The sequence below is a fragment of the Macrotis lagotis genome, chromosome X, assembly GCF_037893015.1.
Source record: "Macrotis lagotis isolate mMagLag1 chromosome X, bilby.v1.9.chrom.fasta, whole genome shotgun sequence".
NCBI lineage: Eukaryota > Metazoa > Chordata > Mammalia > Peramelemorphia > Peramelidae > Macrotis > Macrotis lagotis.
Window position 1 is genome coordinate 347,038,352 of NC_133666.1, and position 18,298 is coordinate 347,056,649.

Sequence of the window (18,298 nt, forward strand, 5' to 3'; positions counted from 1 at the left end):
TATTGCCACTTCCAGGCTTTCCCTTTCCCACTCAATAAACTCTCTTTCTTTGAGGTTCATTCAATCCATATTTATTATCCAATCCAAATTTGAGAAGACTGTTATCTGCAACCTCCAAACCCCTTCTTTCTTTAATAGGTTTAACCTGACTCAACAGCCTTTTCTCTTCAACTCTTGGTCTTAGCCTAGAGATCTTCAACATTTACTAATACTCTTTCAAACACTCTCACTTTCCATTATGTACTTCCAGTTTACTCATTTGTTATCACCTATCCCTGTTTTCCACCTCAGTTACACTCAGAAATAGCCATACCTTTCATCACAAATGCACCACTTCCAAGTTAAAAAAAAATCTGGAATTCCTTTATCTGAATACAATCTGTTGTCATTACTCTTCTCTCAAACTTTCTAACTTCTTTGGTTTCTCATTGACCTCTAATCCCTTCTTCCTCACTTCTTTCAAGGATCATCGTACCACACACTGACTGCATTACCCTCCCTTCCCCATCTTAATATTGGTAAAATAGTTCTAATCTTTACTGTACTCTTTGCTCCAATTCCTTTCCCTTTTTTCTTGTGTAGATCTTGCCCTTTCTCACCTCAGATCTGAATTACTCCATTTTTTCTACTGCTTGTGCTCCCAGACATGTGCTCCTAAACTAAGAAAATTATGAAACCACATTAACTGAGGTCATTGCATATTTATTTTCTGTAATCTCAACTGGACCCCCCCCGAGACAAAGTCAACTTTTTACATCACCCTTTTCATTTACTAAAATAGTTTTTTGTGTCTTTTTATTCCTCCTCAAGCTTCTCATAACTCTCATTACCTCCACCTTCTCAAATGACAAACTTATATTTCACTGAACAATTGAAGTAATGACTTTTCTCACCTCTTTTTCGTATCACATCACTCAATCATCTTTTACCACTATCTCCTTTGTCACCCCTATATCATATGAAGAAGTGGTCCTTCTCATTGTTAAAGCACAAATTATTCCATCCCAACTTATCTTCTCCAGCAGATAATCTCCTCTATCATTTCCACTGTCACTAAGTTTCAGTTTCACCAAGAGTAATTGCTACTCCCCTAATGCCTATAAAACATTCTATCCTCAAAAATCCTTCACTTGACCATTCATCTCCATGAACTATAATTCCACATCTCTCCTCCCTTTATATTTAAACTCTTTTTTAAAAAAGGCCATCTACAATGTTGACTTCACTTTCTTGCTTTTCACTTACTTCTTATCTCTCTGACTGCTGGAATCATTATTCAAATGAACTGATCTTTCTAAAGTTAACAAAGATCTATTAATGATCAAATATAATAGCTTTTTCTTATCATTAATTCTGAACTGTATAATACTGCTAAGTATTTGGTCTATTTTGACAACCTGCTTTATTTTATAGGAGATAAACTCAAAAATAATTTTGTGAGTTCCAAAGAACAATGGGAATACTGACAATTTCTTAGATCATAGCAAAAGGTATAACTTTCAACTACATTAACTCTTTGATCAGGAAAGTGCCTGATTGGAAAGGCAGAATACTAATAATGTTACAGTCAATAAACATTATCTACCACTGTTCCTGAAGCATATTTAAAATAGAGCATTTGTGAAGCATGAGGCATACCTTCAGATAAATAATGTAATAATAATTCTAGAGGGTGTCTTTAATTCTCCAAGAGAATTAGAAAAATTTTTCCTCAAGTCAGAATCATAGGAAAGATCATATGGTTAAAATACATCATATTTAAAATATCCACACTGCCTCTGAATAAGCCAATTAAGGAACTGTCTAGCTCTATGAACTTACTGAACTTAATTTTCTAGGGATTTGCTTGATGGAATTCAATAAATCTATGGGCAACTCTGGACTCCAAGGTGGAGATTAGAGAATGAAAAGCATACTTGAAAAATTCAAAAAAGTGGGCAGAATGAAATAAAATAAGGTTTATAAAGAACAATTGTAGAATAATTTACGTGAAGAGGAATTAATTCAATAAAAGGATCATTAATAGGGTAAAAATGAAGGCTGGGGGTCTAAGAAGAGTACTACAAGTAACCATAAATTTGTGCTATTATTTTTTATAAAGAAAAAAAAAAGAATTGCTATATACTTTCTGCCTGAAGATAGTAAAAGCAAAAATTGTAAAAATTTTTTATACTGAAAATGAGTTAATGCCTTGAACAAATTAAACAGAGTTAATCAAAGTTAATGCCTTAAACAAATTAAACAAAGTTAACCAAAGGAGTTAGATTCAAATTCTGGCTCTTCCTAGCTCTAGGTAGCTATTTAACTCTCTAGACCTTTCTTCATCTAAAGTATGTAGGCATCACTAATGTTACTTCAAGCCCTTTGACTATAATGAATCTAACTCCAATGAATTGGAACCAATTGGGGTTTTGGTACAGTATTGCATATTTTGTTTGGGGATCCACAATGTGAGCTCTCACAATGGAGAAATCAAAATGATTTCACAAACTGAATATGTTATTTGAATATTTGTTTAAGGCATTAGCGTTATTTATCTTAGAGAATAGGCCTATTTGATGATGAAACAGTCCCAGCTGCAGCAGCATTATCAAATATGAAAAAAATTACTATCTCTAATAATGAACAATTTCTGATGGGTATAGAATTTGACCATTTTAATCTAAGGTTAGCCAACTTTTTTCATATCTTGATAACTGTGTTTCAATATAATTGTTGTCCTTTGTATTCTTGTATATTTTATGTTAAGCTCAAGGAACATTTCTTTTTTAAAATAAATTCAATGTATTTTACTACAAGGTGGTTTGCAAGGTAGAGAACTAACAACTTGAGGGAATGAGAAAAGACTTTTCAAGAGAAAATTCTTGAGCTGTGTTGAAAGAAAAAGAGGGAGTGTATGAGACAGAGGGGAGGAAGCAATGCATTCTAGGCCTAGGGGATGGCCAGTTCAAGCACAAGGAGAAAGTAGGGGGAGTTTCTTGTGTGAAGGATGTAGGAAAGTCAGCTTAATAGGATCACAGAGTATGGAAGAGGGAAGAATATATTAAAAGAAATTAAAAAGACAGAGTGGGGTAAGGATGTGAAGAATTTTAAACTTTAAACAAAGTAGTTTATGCTTTATTTTAGAGACTATAGGGATACAAAAGAGTTGTTTGAATAGGGGAGTGATATGGCCTTGTCCATGATTGAGGAAAATCATATCGATAGTGATTTTATATTAGATATAAGTAAATCCAAACTACCTTTTCTAATTGTAGTGGAAGCTGGCTGGGAAAGTTTGACTTCTGAGTATGATTTCTGTGAGCCAAAGATTTAAAATGTTCAATTTTGCCCTAACATTTAAATATACCTTATAAAAAATATATGCTAACTGCTCAGGACACCTCATCATATTTTTTTTAGGTTTTCTTTGCAAGGCAAATGGGGTTAAGTGGCTTGCCCAAGGCCACACAGCTAGGTAATTATTAAATGCCTGAGGCCAGATTTGAATTTAGGTACTCCTGACTCTAGGGCCAGTGCTCTATCCACTGCACCACCTAGCCGCCCCTCCTCATCATATTTTCTAAGAAAGTAACTATTTGGTTTGAGGGTTGCTGTTCTTTTTATTTTGCTGTGCAAAAAGCACAGATTATTATTTATAGTTTTAAAGAATAGAGTACTACTACCAAATGCAGAATAAAGAAAAACTGGCATATTAATTCCATAAATACATCTATTTTCAAATCCAAGAGACAAATCCATCTATAACTGGATTTAAAAGATTTTTCTCATTTCTTAACTTTCTGCATTCTACATCTATATATTTCAAAGATTTTCATATTATAAGAATTACTGGATTATGAAATCTCCTATGGTAGGTCAAATAAAGATATTAGGATTGTTTATCCTGCTCACAAAGAGGGCAGGTAGCAAAAAAATTTATAATAATCTTTTGTCTGGGCAGAACAATCACAGCCATGGGTGAGTTTCATCCTTCAGGTGATCCCAGTCTTACTTATAAAGAGGACTAGAAACATAGCATGGAAAAAATAGAGGTATAAACAACATTTGAGGAAGTTTCAGTAAGAGGTGGGTAGTTCTGTGGTTGCTCTTCATTATGCCTGACTCATCTTGACCCCATTTGATGCTTTCTTGGCAGGGATAATAGTTTGACACTTCCTTCTCCAAGTCATTTTACAGATGAGGAAACTGAGACAAATAAGATTAAAGGACTTGCCTGATTCAAACAAATTCTAAGTTGGATATGAACTCATGAAAAGGAGTCTTCCTGACTCCAGGCCTAGTACTCTACCACAAGCCTCCTAGCTGCCTAGGGGGCTGCTCTATTCCCTAGGAATAGCACATAAGAATGTCTGTATTTGGGGAAGGATTAGAAAGGAGAGAGTCAGAGCCAGGGGAGGTGAAGGCAATATGAGAAGGAAACATCACTGCCTTGTTCATTATCACAAAAGGACATTGTCATGAAATCCCTTCAACTACAAACTTAGAATATTTCTATTTTCTATGAGACAAGGTAATAAGTGCTCAGTAGAGGAGTTTTAGAGAGGTAATAATGTATGATGTAGGTTGGGCCAAGTTTGAGGAGGGCTTTAAATGTCAGACTGAGGAATTCATCCTTTATTTTAGAGGTTGTGAGCCACTACCAAAAGTTTGGAACAGGAGAATGGTAATCACATCTGTAGTTCTGGAAGATTATTTTGGCAGCAATGTGAAGAATTCATTAGCAGAAAGGGGAGCATAATTGAGGCAGGGAGACCAGTTAGGAGGAAATTAAACAGTCCTAAGGAGGACCTAGTATAGTATGTTAAAATCAAGAGAATGGGAAGGCCTAAAGATGTTGTTGAGAAATAGAATAGAAAGGGCTTGTCAAATGTTTGGATCTACTTGAGGTGAAGGATAAAGAATGGAAAAATGAAAGATGATGTCAAAGATCCACCTCTACTTAATTACTAAAATCACTGGCCTTCATCACTGATACCTCCATGTCCATGTCACTTTCATCATCAAAATGAAAAAATATCCATATCATAAATTCAGAAACTCATTTTAAGCTACCTGTTTTCTCAAACCTGTTCTACCTGTTCTTACTCTCTGGGAAGTTGCATCATTATAGTCCTCGAATATATATTTGTAATAGTATAACTTTTAGATGCTACCTTTCAATTCAAACTCTCTTCATCCATGCTGCCCCTGCTATAGACAACACTGCTTACTTAGCACCAAGACAAAAGGAATTCCTTTGTTCTTTCTAGCTTTCTGAACTCCCAACTGCAATATTGTTGATGAAGGTATGACATCTCAAATCTTGAAAATGACACATTTACTCACCATTTCACCTTTCCTGACTGAAAACCCTTTGACTCCACACTTAGCCTATGACTTTCACATCAAAACCAAACTAAACCAAATCAGACATCCTTTTGACTGATGGTTTTTCTTTCTGATTCCTGAACTGCTACCTTTGAAGTTCTTTAAATCTGAAGTCTGCAATTTAAAAAACACTTTATAAAGTGAGGGTGAGAAATAAATGAAACTTTATCTTAGTATGATGAATAATATCTATCAAAGAAGAGAGGGAAGATTGTGGGAGAGGGTACTCAGATACAACACACTTTAGAACAGGGACAGGGTGAAAGGAGAGAGAGAGAGAGAGAGAGAGAGAGAGAGAGAGAGAGAGAGAGAGAGAGAGAATAAATGAAAAAGTGGGAAGGATAAGAGTGGAGGGAAATAACAGCTAGTCATAGCAACTGTAAAAATTTTTGAAGTAGCATCTTTGGTGGACTTATGATAAAGAAGGCAATTCATCCCATCCCAAAAGCAGAGCCATTGGAATCTGAACAGAGACTAAAGTACATTTTTTTCTCTCTCACTATTCTTGAGATTTCTCATCATTTTATTGGGGGGTATGTTTACTTTCAAAACAAGATTATTGCAATAATATAAAATAAATAAACCAAAAGAGAAAAACTAATACCTATCAAAAGTTAAGAACCAATATTATCTGCAATGAGAATAAACTAGGGGTCTTTCCATTAGGATCAGAAATAAACATGTCTGTTACCACTATTATTAATTAATATCATGCTCTCCTGCTAAATCAGTAGAAGAAGAAATAAAAATTGAGTGTAAAAACATAGGCAAAGAGGAAACAAAATGAACACTATTTGGAATATGATGGTTTACTTAGAGAACCTTAGTCAACTAAAAAATTAATTGAAACATTTACAACTTCAGCAAAGATATAGAGTATAAAATCAATTCACACAAAGCATAATCATTTCTCTGTATTACTAAAAAAATACAAAGAATAAGATAGAAAGAGAAATTTCATTTAAAATAATTTTATATATAGTATAAATTCTTGAAAATATATCTGAAACACAAAAATTGTATGGACACAATTACAACTCTCCTCACAAAATCAGATCTGAATATTTGAAGAAATTTTTATCACTTATGAAGAAACTGAGCTAATATAATGAAAATTACAATACAAATTAAATTAACTTTTTCAGTCCTATACTAATCAAACTACCAACAGATTACTGTAGAGAGCTAGAAGAAAATTAAAATCATCTGGAGGAACAAAAGGTCAAGAATATCCAGGGAATAAATGAAAAAAATTAGGAAAAAGGGGGGGGGGTTAACAGTTCCATACCTCTAACTATTGTAAAAAAGCTATACTTATCAAATAAATTCATACTAAGTAATAAGTATAAAGATTAATCAGTAGAAGAGATTAAGTATATATATGTGTGTGTATATGTGTATATATGTAATTAAGTATAGAAGCCTTGTGTTTGATAAAGATAAAAGTCACAGCTTTAGGGCAAGAACTCACTATTTAAGAGAAACACTTGGGTGGTAAGTAATCTGGCAGAAATAAGGTATAGACCACCGTTACATACTGTAAACCATGATAAACTCTTAATGGAAAAATGATTTAGTTATAAAGGATGGCATCCTAAACATAATAAAGGATCATGGAAGAAATTATCTGTCAGATATATGTGTGTGTGTGTGTGTGTGTGTGTGTTTGTATTGGAGAATTCATGATCAAATAAGAAAGAGGTTTACAGGAATTAAAAATAAGCAATTTTGATTATCTAAAATTTAAAAGTGTATGCACAAACAAAATCAATTCTGCTTACATGAGAAGTAGGAAATTGGAAAAGACATTTTTTTGCACCAAGTTCCTCTGATAAAGATCTCAATCTAAGACATATAAGGAATTGATTCAAATGTGTAGAAATAAGAACTCTTTCTCATTTGCTAATGATCAAAAGAAATGAATAAGCAGTTTCAGAGGAAACAGCTATCACTAGACACATTAAAAAAATACTCCAAATTGCTAAAAATCAAAGAAATGCAAATTAAAACAACTGTCATGTATTATTTTCCACCCATCATGTAGGCTAAGCTGACAAAAAAATGGAAAATGACAAGTGCTGGTAGGATTATGAGAAAAGAGATACATACATCTACCTAGTTCATAGAACTCTTAATTGATTTAGTCATTCTGAGAGATACTTGGGAATTATGCTTCAAAAATCCTAACTATGCATGTTTTTTGACCCAGCAACACCTCTAACTAGGTCTATATCCCAAAGAAATCAAAGAATGAGGGAAAGAATTCCTATGTAAAATATTTTTATCATCTCTTTTCATGGTGGTAAAGCACTGGAAACTGAGAGAATGTCTGTCAATTGAGGAATGGTTGAACAAGTTATGGAATAGGAACATGAGGAAATGCTATTATGCTGTAAGAAATAATGAAGGGGGATAGCTACTAATTTTTTTGCAAGGTTTTGAATTTTGCCATTCCCTCACTCCCTCTCTTCACTCCCCCTTCCCCCCGCAGAAGGTAATCTGATATAGTTTTTATTTCCATTTTTTTCTATGAGATGCATAGATCAAAATTGAATGTGTTGAGAGAAAAAATATCCATAAAGAAGAAAGAAAATATTAGAGATAGAAAAATTACATAAGACAGCTGTTTTAAAAATTGAAGATAATAATCTTTGGTCTTTATTTGAATTCCATATTTCCTACTTTGGGTATAGATGGTATTCCCTGTCATAAAATTTCCCTGATCATTGCAATGATGGAGTGACTTTGTCCATCAAGGTTGATTATCATCCCAAGTTGTTGTTAAAGTGTTCAATGTTCTCTTGGTTCTGGTCATCTCATTTAGTCTATAATTCTAAGATGAATATAAAAGTCTGTTCCACCAAACAAAGAAAGATTTAAAAAATCCACAGTTTATGTATGTGTGTGTATGTTTTTTTTTTTTTGATATTACATGTTTATGTTTCCCATGGAATTTGGGAAGAAAAAGAATAAAAATTTAATGGGATAAAAAGTTCAGTTCAGAGTTGGGATAACAGTTCTAAAAAAGGCTTATGAATGCAATAATTCCTTTTTATTTCATATCTTCATACTATTATAGCAAGTGAACATCATTTGGAGTTTGAGAATTGAAGCTAATTTTCCATTTAACAAGATGTAGCTATCAGGACCCAAATCTTTGAAGTTTTTTCTATCTTTCTGTCTGATGGATACCTATCTTGTTCCATTAAGTAAAAATGGGATTAATATATAAGATGATAAAATTCCATCCCCTTTTGCTTAGTGAATTTCACAAGAAATTTGAATTTTTTAAGAGTTATAAATTATATTCCTATTAAAAGGAATAGTTCAAGTTCATTTAAAATAGAAAGACTTAAAATGTGTTACTTTTATTATTTCAATAATATACTGAAAATATCACTAAGCATCAATATAAAAGATCTGAGACTGAATCTTTGGGTTATCCTCTTTATAGTTGGATGATGTCCTTGAAGTAATTTAATCTACAAGGGCCTGTTTCTTTATCTGTAACATATATCAATGTGTACCCTACCATTACAGGTTATTGTGAGAATCATATCAGAGCAAGCTAAAAAATTGCCTTGTAACTACAGAGCTCTATCCTTCTGGTTAATTTATTGATCTAATCTCAAGTGCTACACTGATAACCATGAATTATGAAAAGAACCAGAGGAAGGCCTCCAGTATGCAGATAGATGGTCCTCAGATTGTTTACAGAAAGAAATGGACAAGTTATAGATAAGTTGTAATCTATAATGTAAGTAGTATTCCTAAGTATGAGATCATAGACAGAAGAATGTTCTCCATTTTCACTGAAGAAAGATCTAGTGTTAGAATTTGCCTCAGAAAACCTCTAGCCTAAATAGTAAAGGAAGAATATGAACCCATGTCCTCTGATTCCTGTGTATTCTTTCCATAAGGCCTCCACTGAAGCAAGAACTCCTCAAATTTGGACTCTCTTAGTGCTTATTTATTTACTATCAAATTTAATATGATATTCTTAAAATTGCCTTTATATTCCTTAAAGCAGTAAAAAGAAGAATGAAAATATAACTATGAAAACTAGCCAGTCAGTCATATATTATATATGAGTGTATATACATGTATATATATTATACACATATATATAATTTTCATGAAATAATTTAACTTTACATTATATGGAAACATGTACATATATATGAATGTATGACTAAATATTTAATAGATGCTTGTGTATATTTATATTTAACAGATGATTGTGTATATGAATGTCTCAAAAATGTAGTTTTTAACTTTGATTACTTAAGTATAAAAGTCACAAACTTAGAGAGATAACAATTAAAAGGTAAATTATTTAAAATGCTAAAATGTTAACATATTTCAACATAACTACCATTCCTGGAGATTCTTGGACTTTGTAAAAACTTTCATCAGCTATGGTTCATTGTTTGAAAGGATCATATTTGTTATTCTAGCCTTAAAGTCATTCAAAGAAAGGAATCATGATGCATTCATGGTCAAAAGAAAAAGTCTAGTGATTAAGATGCCTGAGCAAAAGAACATCCTTCATTCAGAAGTTTGAGAAAGTGTCATAAGGAAATTATCATACATACAATGCAAAATACAAGGCATTCTTGTCTAATTAAAATTTAAATGAAACATGCATTATTCAAAACTAACAATTTTATATAATTATAATTTTAATTTGAAGCATTTAATTTCTTTAGATATTATACACTTTTGAAACCTCTTTTTTTCAACACCTCTTTTGTTTAAGAAAAGTCATATAGGAGCAGTCAGGTGATGCAATGGATAGAGTACCAGTCCTGGAGTCAGATGGACCTGAGTTCAAATATGACCTCAGACATTTAATATTTGCTTAGCTGTGTGACCTTGGGCAAGTCACTTAATCCCATTGCCTTGCAAAAAACAAAAAAAAGTCAGATAGAAAACAAAAATAATATAAAAATTTTAAACAAAATTGAGTCTTGAAAGGGGTAACAACTAATATTTTCTCAGGAATTTGTTAGAATTTGATTAGTAATATAGACAAGATCTTCCTGTATGTGAGGCCTAGCTAAAGCATACTTTAAGTCCTTTCCATAAATTCCTTCATAAGAATGAACTTAGGCCTTATGAGTTACATTTTGAAAGAAACACCAGTTTTCCTGGCTCCAATATAGAAAAACAGACTGTCAAAAGTACTTTAATAAAGCATAAAAAAAGATGATTTAAGATATCCTAAGAATAGAAGAATTAATTCTGTCTGAAGCTCAATGGCTTATCCATTGTGTGAACAAACAAAGTCAATACCTTTAATGAAATGTAGACCGAGAGACTAAATCAATTCAACAAGATGTGACAGATAGACTAGCATGCTGAGTAAATCTAGAAAGAATAATGCTTGAGAAATTTGTATTTGGACAATGGGTAATTACAGAAATCAATACCTATGTATGAAAACATGACAGGCAACCATCAGTCTCAAAGGGAGAACAAATTACTAAGGGCTTGGACTCTGAGAAGTTAACAGTTAGATCCTGTGTCTCTACATAATAGGATTGTGTCCAATACCTATCAGAGACCTTTCTTTCTACAAGAAACTCTGAATTATTCAGTTACATTATTTACATTATTCATGCCCTTCACTTCCTCTTTTCTCTAATGCTTTCTCTAATTTCACTGCTCATTAAACCTTCTTCTGATTTTTATTAATGGGGTGATTAGAGTGTGTCCTCTGCCCTGCATTTCCTCTCCCAAATCATTCAGAAAGCACAACCTGTCTCATATCCTCACTGTTGGGTGGCTGACCATCTAGAGCAGAGGAAGCATTATCCAGAACAAGTGTTGGTTTCTCATTCTTGTGAACTAATTTCTGTAGTATCTATTTCAGATGGGATTCCTCCAAGAAGCTGGCATCATCTAAAGGATAACAGTAGGTAAACAATTTGCCCCCTACAAAAGATGGGTTCAGGGGCTACTTCTGATACAATAGGCAATATTCTTGGATAGATACATTAATATTTTGGTGCCAAAGGCAACTTTGAAAGGAAGTCTGGTTAACAAAAAAAAAATAAAAGTTGCTGCATTTTTTACCTTTAAAAGAAGCTATAAATTGTCTTTATTCTACAAATAAAATTTTATATAATACCATAATCTAAATGATTACAATTTTCATCAATGAACTCAGGATGTGAAAGGAAATACTACCCTTTAAATAGGGCTAAAGCAACCTTTTATTAGCATTTTAGGATATTGGGAGATTTGTAGTTAGAGATTTATTGTTTGTATTAAGAAATTTATCTGCAATGGGTAATAATCTACTACCTAAAAAGAGAATGTATCTTACCTAATGAGAATTAGTATAGACTAACTAAATGCTTTTGCAGGCCAAATGGAACAGAGACAGCAAAAGGATGAAAAGAAGGAAGATTACATACAATCTAGTGCTTGTTAGCAAAATCTATAATAGACTGTAATTATATCTTCCTTCCAAAAATAATTTTAATTTATCCTCAAAACAGCTTATGTGTGGTAGAATTAAGAATCTTTCTAAAATGAAGGAGAGAAAATATTTTGTCTAGGGACCTTTTTATTTGCAAAAATCTTGCCATTTGCAAAGAGTTTTAGCAAAGTAAATTTTCAAATATTCTGATACCTATTAGCTATAATACTATATAACAACTGGTCAGTTTGAAATTATTTACATTATAGTTATGAAAAATGATTACTTAATAGGAGATACCATTTCTATATTCACTAAGGACATTGGACATTGTTTCTAAAGTACGTATCTAGAGTATAGATAAGTGAGTGATTACCCCAAGATCTTGTTCATCTTATACCAAAAATGCTCATAAAGGAGGAAACATATATTTATTAAGTACCCAACATGTTTCAGGTACTGTTTTTAGGTGCTTTACAAATATTTCATTTGATCCTTCCAACCATTCTGACAAAAATTATTTTTATCCCTTTTATTACAATTGAGGAAACTGAAGCAGACTGAGGTTAAGTGACTTGCCCAAAGTCACAATTTAAGTATCTAAGGAAGAGTCTGAGGAAGAATTTGAACTCAGTCATCCTAATACAGGGTCCAATGCTCTAGACACTGTATCATCTAGCTGCCCCAGTTTCTTCAGAAGTAGGGATAGAGGTGAAAAGTTTGAGAGCTAGGGTGGCTAGGTGGCACAGTGGATAAAGCACCGGCCTGGGAGTCAGGAGTACCTGGGTTCCAATCTGTTCTCAGACACTTATTAATTACCTAGCTGTGTGGCCTTGGGCAAGCCACTAAACCCCATTCGCCTTGCAAAAAAACCAACAAGTTTGAGAGCATTTAGTAATTAAAATGTGATTTGTCAAATTGAACATATCATTGTTACTATTAGTTACATCTATTTTCTTAGGGGAAAAAAGAAAAAAACATCATTATCAACAGGATATAAATACAGGCAAAACTTCACTTAAAAGACCTGAAATATGAACACGGTTATTTATAGTCACAAAATATAAAATATTCTCTTTTCAACGAATATAAGTAATTCAAAGTAGCTATAAATCTGAAAGGAAAAAGAAATCTATTCAATCTTACCTCTGCTTTAATTTTATTGTCTCCAAAACAGAGATGTTGCAAATAGGCAGCAGCATTCGACTGCACAGAAGGGAATTGATGTTGCAGCATCTGGATCACTTCAGGAAGTTCAGGGTCTCTCCATCCAAATTCTCTGCATATAAAGAAACAGGAACACATTAGTAGCAGGTCGGCCAGTGTTGTTAGCATGAGGTCAATTCCATTAAGACATTTACTTAAAAGTCTGACATGTTATCAGTTATTTTTGCTGCCTAAATGATTATACTGAATCCCCTTGGGGTATTTTCAAATTGTGTTGCTCGATTGACTAGTCTTGAAAATAGTTCCATGTATTTTTAAATGTACTTTCTGAAGTTAACAGAATCTGAGGGTCAAAGGGAAAATGTCATATAATTTTAAATGTGAACCATGATATCCATTCAACTCAACCTTGATAATTGTTTACAAGTAGCATTTAATTGTAAATAAATTAGAATAAGAAACTAAACCCAACTAGCATACTTGAAACTTATCTTTAGAAACTTTAACAGATTAAGAAGAAAGTACATAGAAGAACAAAAATTATAAATATTAAATAATATTTTGAGTAATATTGTTTTCAATAGGATTTCAGGGATAGAGACTTCCTTCTGACTCCTCCCCATCATTGGGGGGAAAATGAAGCATGAAAAGATCTCCATCATAGACATCAGATATCAGCAGAGAGGCAATCATGGCATTAATATTCACTGGGTCTTGGTTTAAGCATCAACTCTATGCTTTAATGGTTTCATGCCATTGCTTAAATTATTTGACCTTAGTCTCATTTTACCTATATGCAAAATGAGGACAATAATACTTATAATAGTTATCTCATCAAGTACTCATACTAGATGAAATAATGCATTTTTCAAGCAAAATACCAATATAACTTGGTTTTCTTGTTGTGAATTCAAGAAAAACACTGGTTCAGTCTATTAGAAGGAACACTTTTTAAACCCTCTTACTTCTTCCCCTTTTCCCAGTAGAATTCTGTCTAAACCAATTACTTATTTAGATTCATTAGATCATTCACTTCCTCAGACCATTTCAATGACTCCCCATTACATGTTGGTTAAATTTCAAACATTCATTCCAACAATCTCTTCCCCATCATTCAAGAATCAAATAATTTTTCAAATCCCCTCTGACCAGTCCTTCTCAAAATAATTTCTACTAGTCTATAAATTTCTATCAATTTTATCCTTATAAACTTCTAGATTTAAGTGACAGGGTTTTTAAAAGCTTTTATATAACAAACTTTTTTTTAAAAAAGTATCTAACAAATCTTCCTTTCTACAATTTAAACCCTATCCATTATTTCTATCCTCCATAACATTTTCCCCCATATTTTTCATTTCCCTTCATTTTCTTACTTTATTTGATCCACTGACCTCACCTTTTCCTTTAATCTCTTGGATTTGTGCCATATTATCTCTACCTATTGCATCCTGTTCCTCTCTAAACTCTCCTAACTGGGGTTGCTGGTGTCTACAGCTTGGGTCTTGACCCTGAACCTTGCACTCTTCTTAGACTTCCCCTCTTTATTGAGTTTTTCTCCTTCCATGGTTGCAGTTTGGGGAAAATAATACTCATAATTCCTACTCCTGAGGACTGTTTCAGGAAAAGTGCTTTGCAAAAGTGCTTTTAAATATGAGTTATTAATAGCAATTGTTAATGTTTTTCTCTGGACAATAGCAATCTACATTTACATTTCTCCTTTCCTGGACTCCAAGGGTCTCTAACACTTTCTACTAGTCAACCTAAAGATAAACCCCTCTCCTAACACTCTATACAGATCAGTGATTCCTGAAACCAGTGTCACATTTTATTTATCCTTGCTCCCATCATCCTTCCTTAATGTTGAATTAGTCTCTAAGTTTTCTTAATTCTTTTTTTATTATAAACTAATTAATAATTACAATGATAATAACTAATATTTATATTGAGCTTACTATGTGCCAGGAAACATGCAAACTCCTTTTATTATTTCATTTGATCCTCACAACAACCCAGGGAGGTGGTTTTATTGACCCTATTTGATATATGAGGAAACTGAGGCAAACAGGGTCACAGGAGCAGTAAGTATCCTGGCTGGATTTTTTCTTAAATTAAGGTCCCACCCTCCCTGTGCCACTCAGCTGCCACAGAGGCAGTATTTCTGCCTTCTCTTTTCCTTTCTGTTGCTATTTCCCAATTCCAATCACTCAGTACTTCATGCTTAGGTTATGATGTTGTTTCCTGACTCAAGTCTCTCCTCCTAATCCAATCATGCTGTATAACATTCTGGCTGCCCCTTTCCCTTCCTCCTATCCTCCCTGCCTCCTGAACTTTTTCTGAAATTTGCAATCTTAAGAATTTCTTAAGAGAACTGAGAAGATAAGTTGTTTATTGTCTCACATTTAGTATGTATCAGAAGTAGACCACAAAAAAACAACCTTTCAAAATCTGATGAACACTTTATAAAAATTATCTCTTATGTATATCTTTCCCTTAATTCTAATTTCTCATACCTAAAATTACCAGTATGTAAACATGTTTATCAAAATAAGTATGTACGATGCTAATCTGTTTTCCACTGAGGGGAGGAGGGAGGGGTGGGAAGGGAGGATGGAAGGAGATTTTGTAACTTAAAAATATACATGTACATGTGGATAAAAATAAATAAATTTAAATGAAAAAAAAAAGAAATAGACCATTACCCCAGATTATTCCAAATCCACAGGGAACTCTTTCTATATGTGCTTCCCTACCTTTCATACCTTCAATCACACATTTATCAAGTAATACACTCTTTCAAAAGCAAATCAGTATTATTTCATGATTTAATTGAAAAGTCAAAATCCTAGCTTGATATTCAGGGTCTGTATGATATGCCCTGAATCTTCCATTTTTTTTTCTTCTCATGATTCCTCCATTTTTTATTTACTTCATTCTCTGGAAAAATCCTCATTGATTCTTGTCTCTGACTTTGTGCATTTTCCTTCCTCTAACTGAAATATCCACTCCCATTTCCTTACCTAAGCAATTCCTACCTTCCCTTCAATGCACATCTAATTTCCCACCTCAACAATCATCCTCCTTCAAAGTTTTTTTTTTTTGGTAAAAGTAATTTGACACTTATGAATTATCCTTTCTGAATTTCCTCAGTTTCCAGTTCAGCATTGTTCATATAGCCAGGACTCAATTAACGTAAGCAGAATCAATCAATGAATCATTTCTTACAGTTCAATGATATCAATTATCTTAGCTTTCTTATTGCCAAAATAAACAACCTCAATTATTTTAGCCTATCAGAGAGAATTGACCCCTTTAATCACACTGAAATAATTAAAAGCATCTAAGTAACCAATATAAGGACATAGAAAGTAATTGTAAGTAAGGAACTGAAGGTTGAAAGGTAAAATTATAAAAAAGATTCAAGCCTGGAAATATTTGTCTAATAAAATGATTCTTTCCTTCAATGCAGAGTTTAGCAATTTACCTATTTACACAGAAAGTACCAATTAATTAGGGATTCTTGATTTACTGAAGAGATGAAATCAGATCTTATGAGGTGATATTCCAGAATATTCTAAAATTTATTGTTCCAGTGATGACTGAGTTGGATGGAGTTGCAGCGTATACTTCATCTCTTTAAGCCTCAGTTTGAAAATTGAAAACTGATCTCTTCCCCACCAGTCTTACAGGATTGCTCAGAAGAAATCAGCTTCTCATTTGTAAAGTATTATATGAAAGGTAAGCTATGAATATTGCTCTGAGTATTGTTTTAGATGTTCTGGCAGTATAATTTAGAATTACAGAAATTTAGAGCCATGAGGAACTTCTACAGACATGTATTCTCATCTACATCTAAATGAGAATCACCCATTTCAACATACCTAACTGTCATTGATGAATAAGCCTTGACCATAACAGGCCGTATCTTCTACTTCCAGATAGCTCTATTTGCTAAGAAGATTTTATTTTTTCCTTGAGTTCAGACATAAATTTTACTTTTTCCAATTTGCCCCCATTTTCCATAGTTCTCCACTCTGGAGGTTTCTTCCAGAAGACACCCTTCAAATATTTGATCTATTTAAGTGTAAGCCAATCTTCAGAATATGCATTCTTACTTCCTACAAAAGTCTTCATATTCCATGAATATTTAATATGTGCTTATCCCACAAATAATGCATTTGGTTGATGGGGGAGTACTGTATGTATATATATATATATATATATATATATATATATATATATATATATACATATATATGTATATATATATAACTTCAACTTATATTAAGCCCATGACAAACAACTGAATCAAACATTATTTCTATCTCTTTGAAAATTTTTTCTATTTTCATACCTGTATGTTCATAAGAATAAAAACTATGCTGATGGAGACTATCATGAACCTTATTCTATTTATACATAAGGACAGCAGAAGAAAAGCTCAACATTGTGTCTCTAAAAGCTTGACCATGTGCTTGAGACTTTTCTAAATAAAGTAGTTTAATACTGAAAATGTCATAACTGACTTAGGAGTTCAAAGATTTCTATAGAGTTCTTTTAAATTAGACAGAGGATGCTTTATAAGATTTGTTTTAAAATCAGGACAATGAAATGCCAATCTATTATTAGATACTATTCAGTGGAAAAAGCATTGGTTTTATAAATAAGTAAAATTTGATTCTGTTTCCCATTTTTTCTAGTTATGGAGCCTGGGGATAATTCTCTTATTGGTTTTATACTTTAGGTCCTTATCTACAAGACAAATAAAATTGTTGGATTATCTTAGTAAAATGTTATGGGGCAACGCAAGATGAAATAATTTTTTTAAAGTATTAACTTAATTGCATTCCTTTATTAGTAATAGAACCATCTGCAAGTCAGAGTCAGTGTCTAAAGCACTATTTTCTATCTTTTAAATTCTGAAATAATGCATACTGGAACACATAAAGAGGGCCACAACTTTAATTTAGAATTAAAAATCACCTATAAATTGGACATCATTTCATAGGATTTCTGATTCAGAAAATTCTGTTGGGGCACGAGAAAAACGGAATTAAAATAATATGGTATCATCAGTTTTAAATAGAAAAAATCTGGTTTCTATCATTAATGATCCTTAAAACGCAATGAGTCAGTTATTTCCCATCATATTAGCTCACTGGTTCATTATTTTTTTTTCAAATCTATACTTTTGGACAGTTAATGCCATTGATTAAAGAATTAGGTTATCAGCTTCATCCATATCACATGCAGGCAGTTTTACATGGGGAAATGTCAAACACCTGTTCTGTGATCAAAGCTAGCATTCCCAGTTCCCTAAAGTCGGGGCACAAATGG

General features: G+C 32.7%; 1 protein-coding gene across 3 annotated transcripts in view; it reads right to left on the reverse strand.

Moving 5' to 3' along the window:
* Positions 1-18,298, reverse strand: part of CTNND2 (catenin delta 2) — a 1,202,081-nt gene that overhangs the window by 325,223 nt on the left and 858,560 nt on the right. For all 3 annotated transcript variants that reach the window (XM_074205345.1, XM_074205344.1, XM_074205347.1), the window contains one exon: positions 12,944-13,076. In XM_074205345.1, the coding sequence (XP_074061446.1) occupies positions 12,944-13,076 (133 nt within the window). The remainder of the gene's footprint in view (positions 1-12,943; positions 13,077-18,298) is intronic.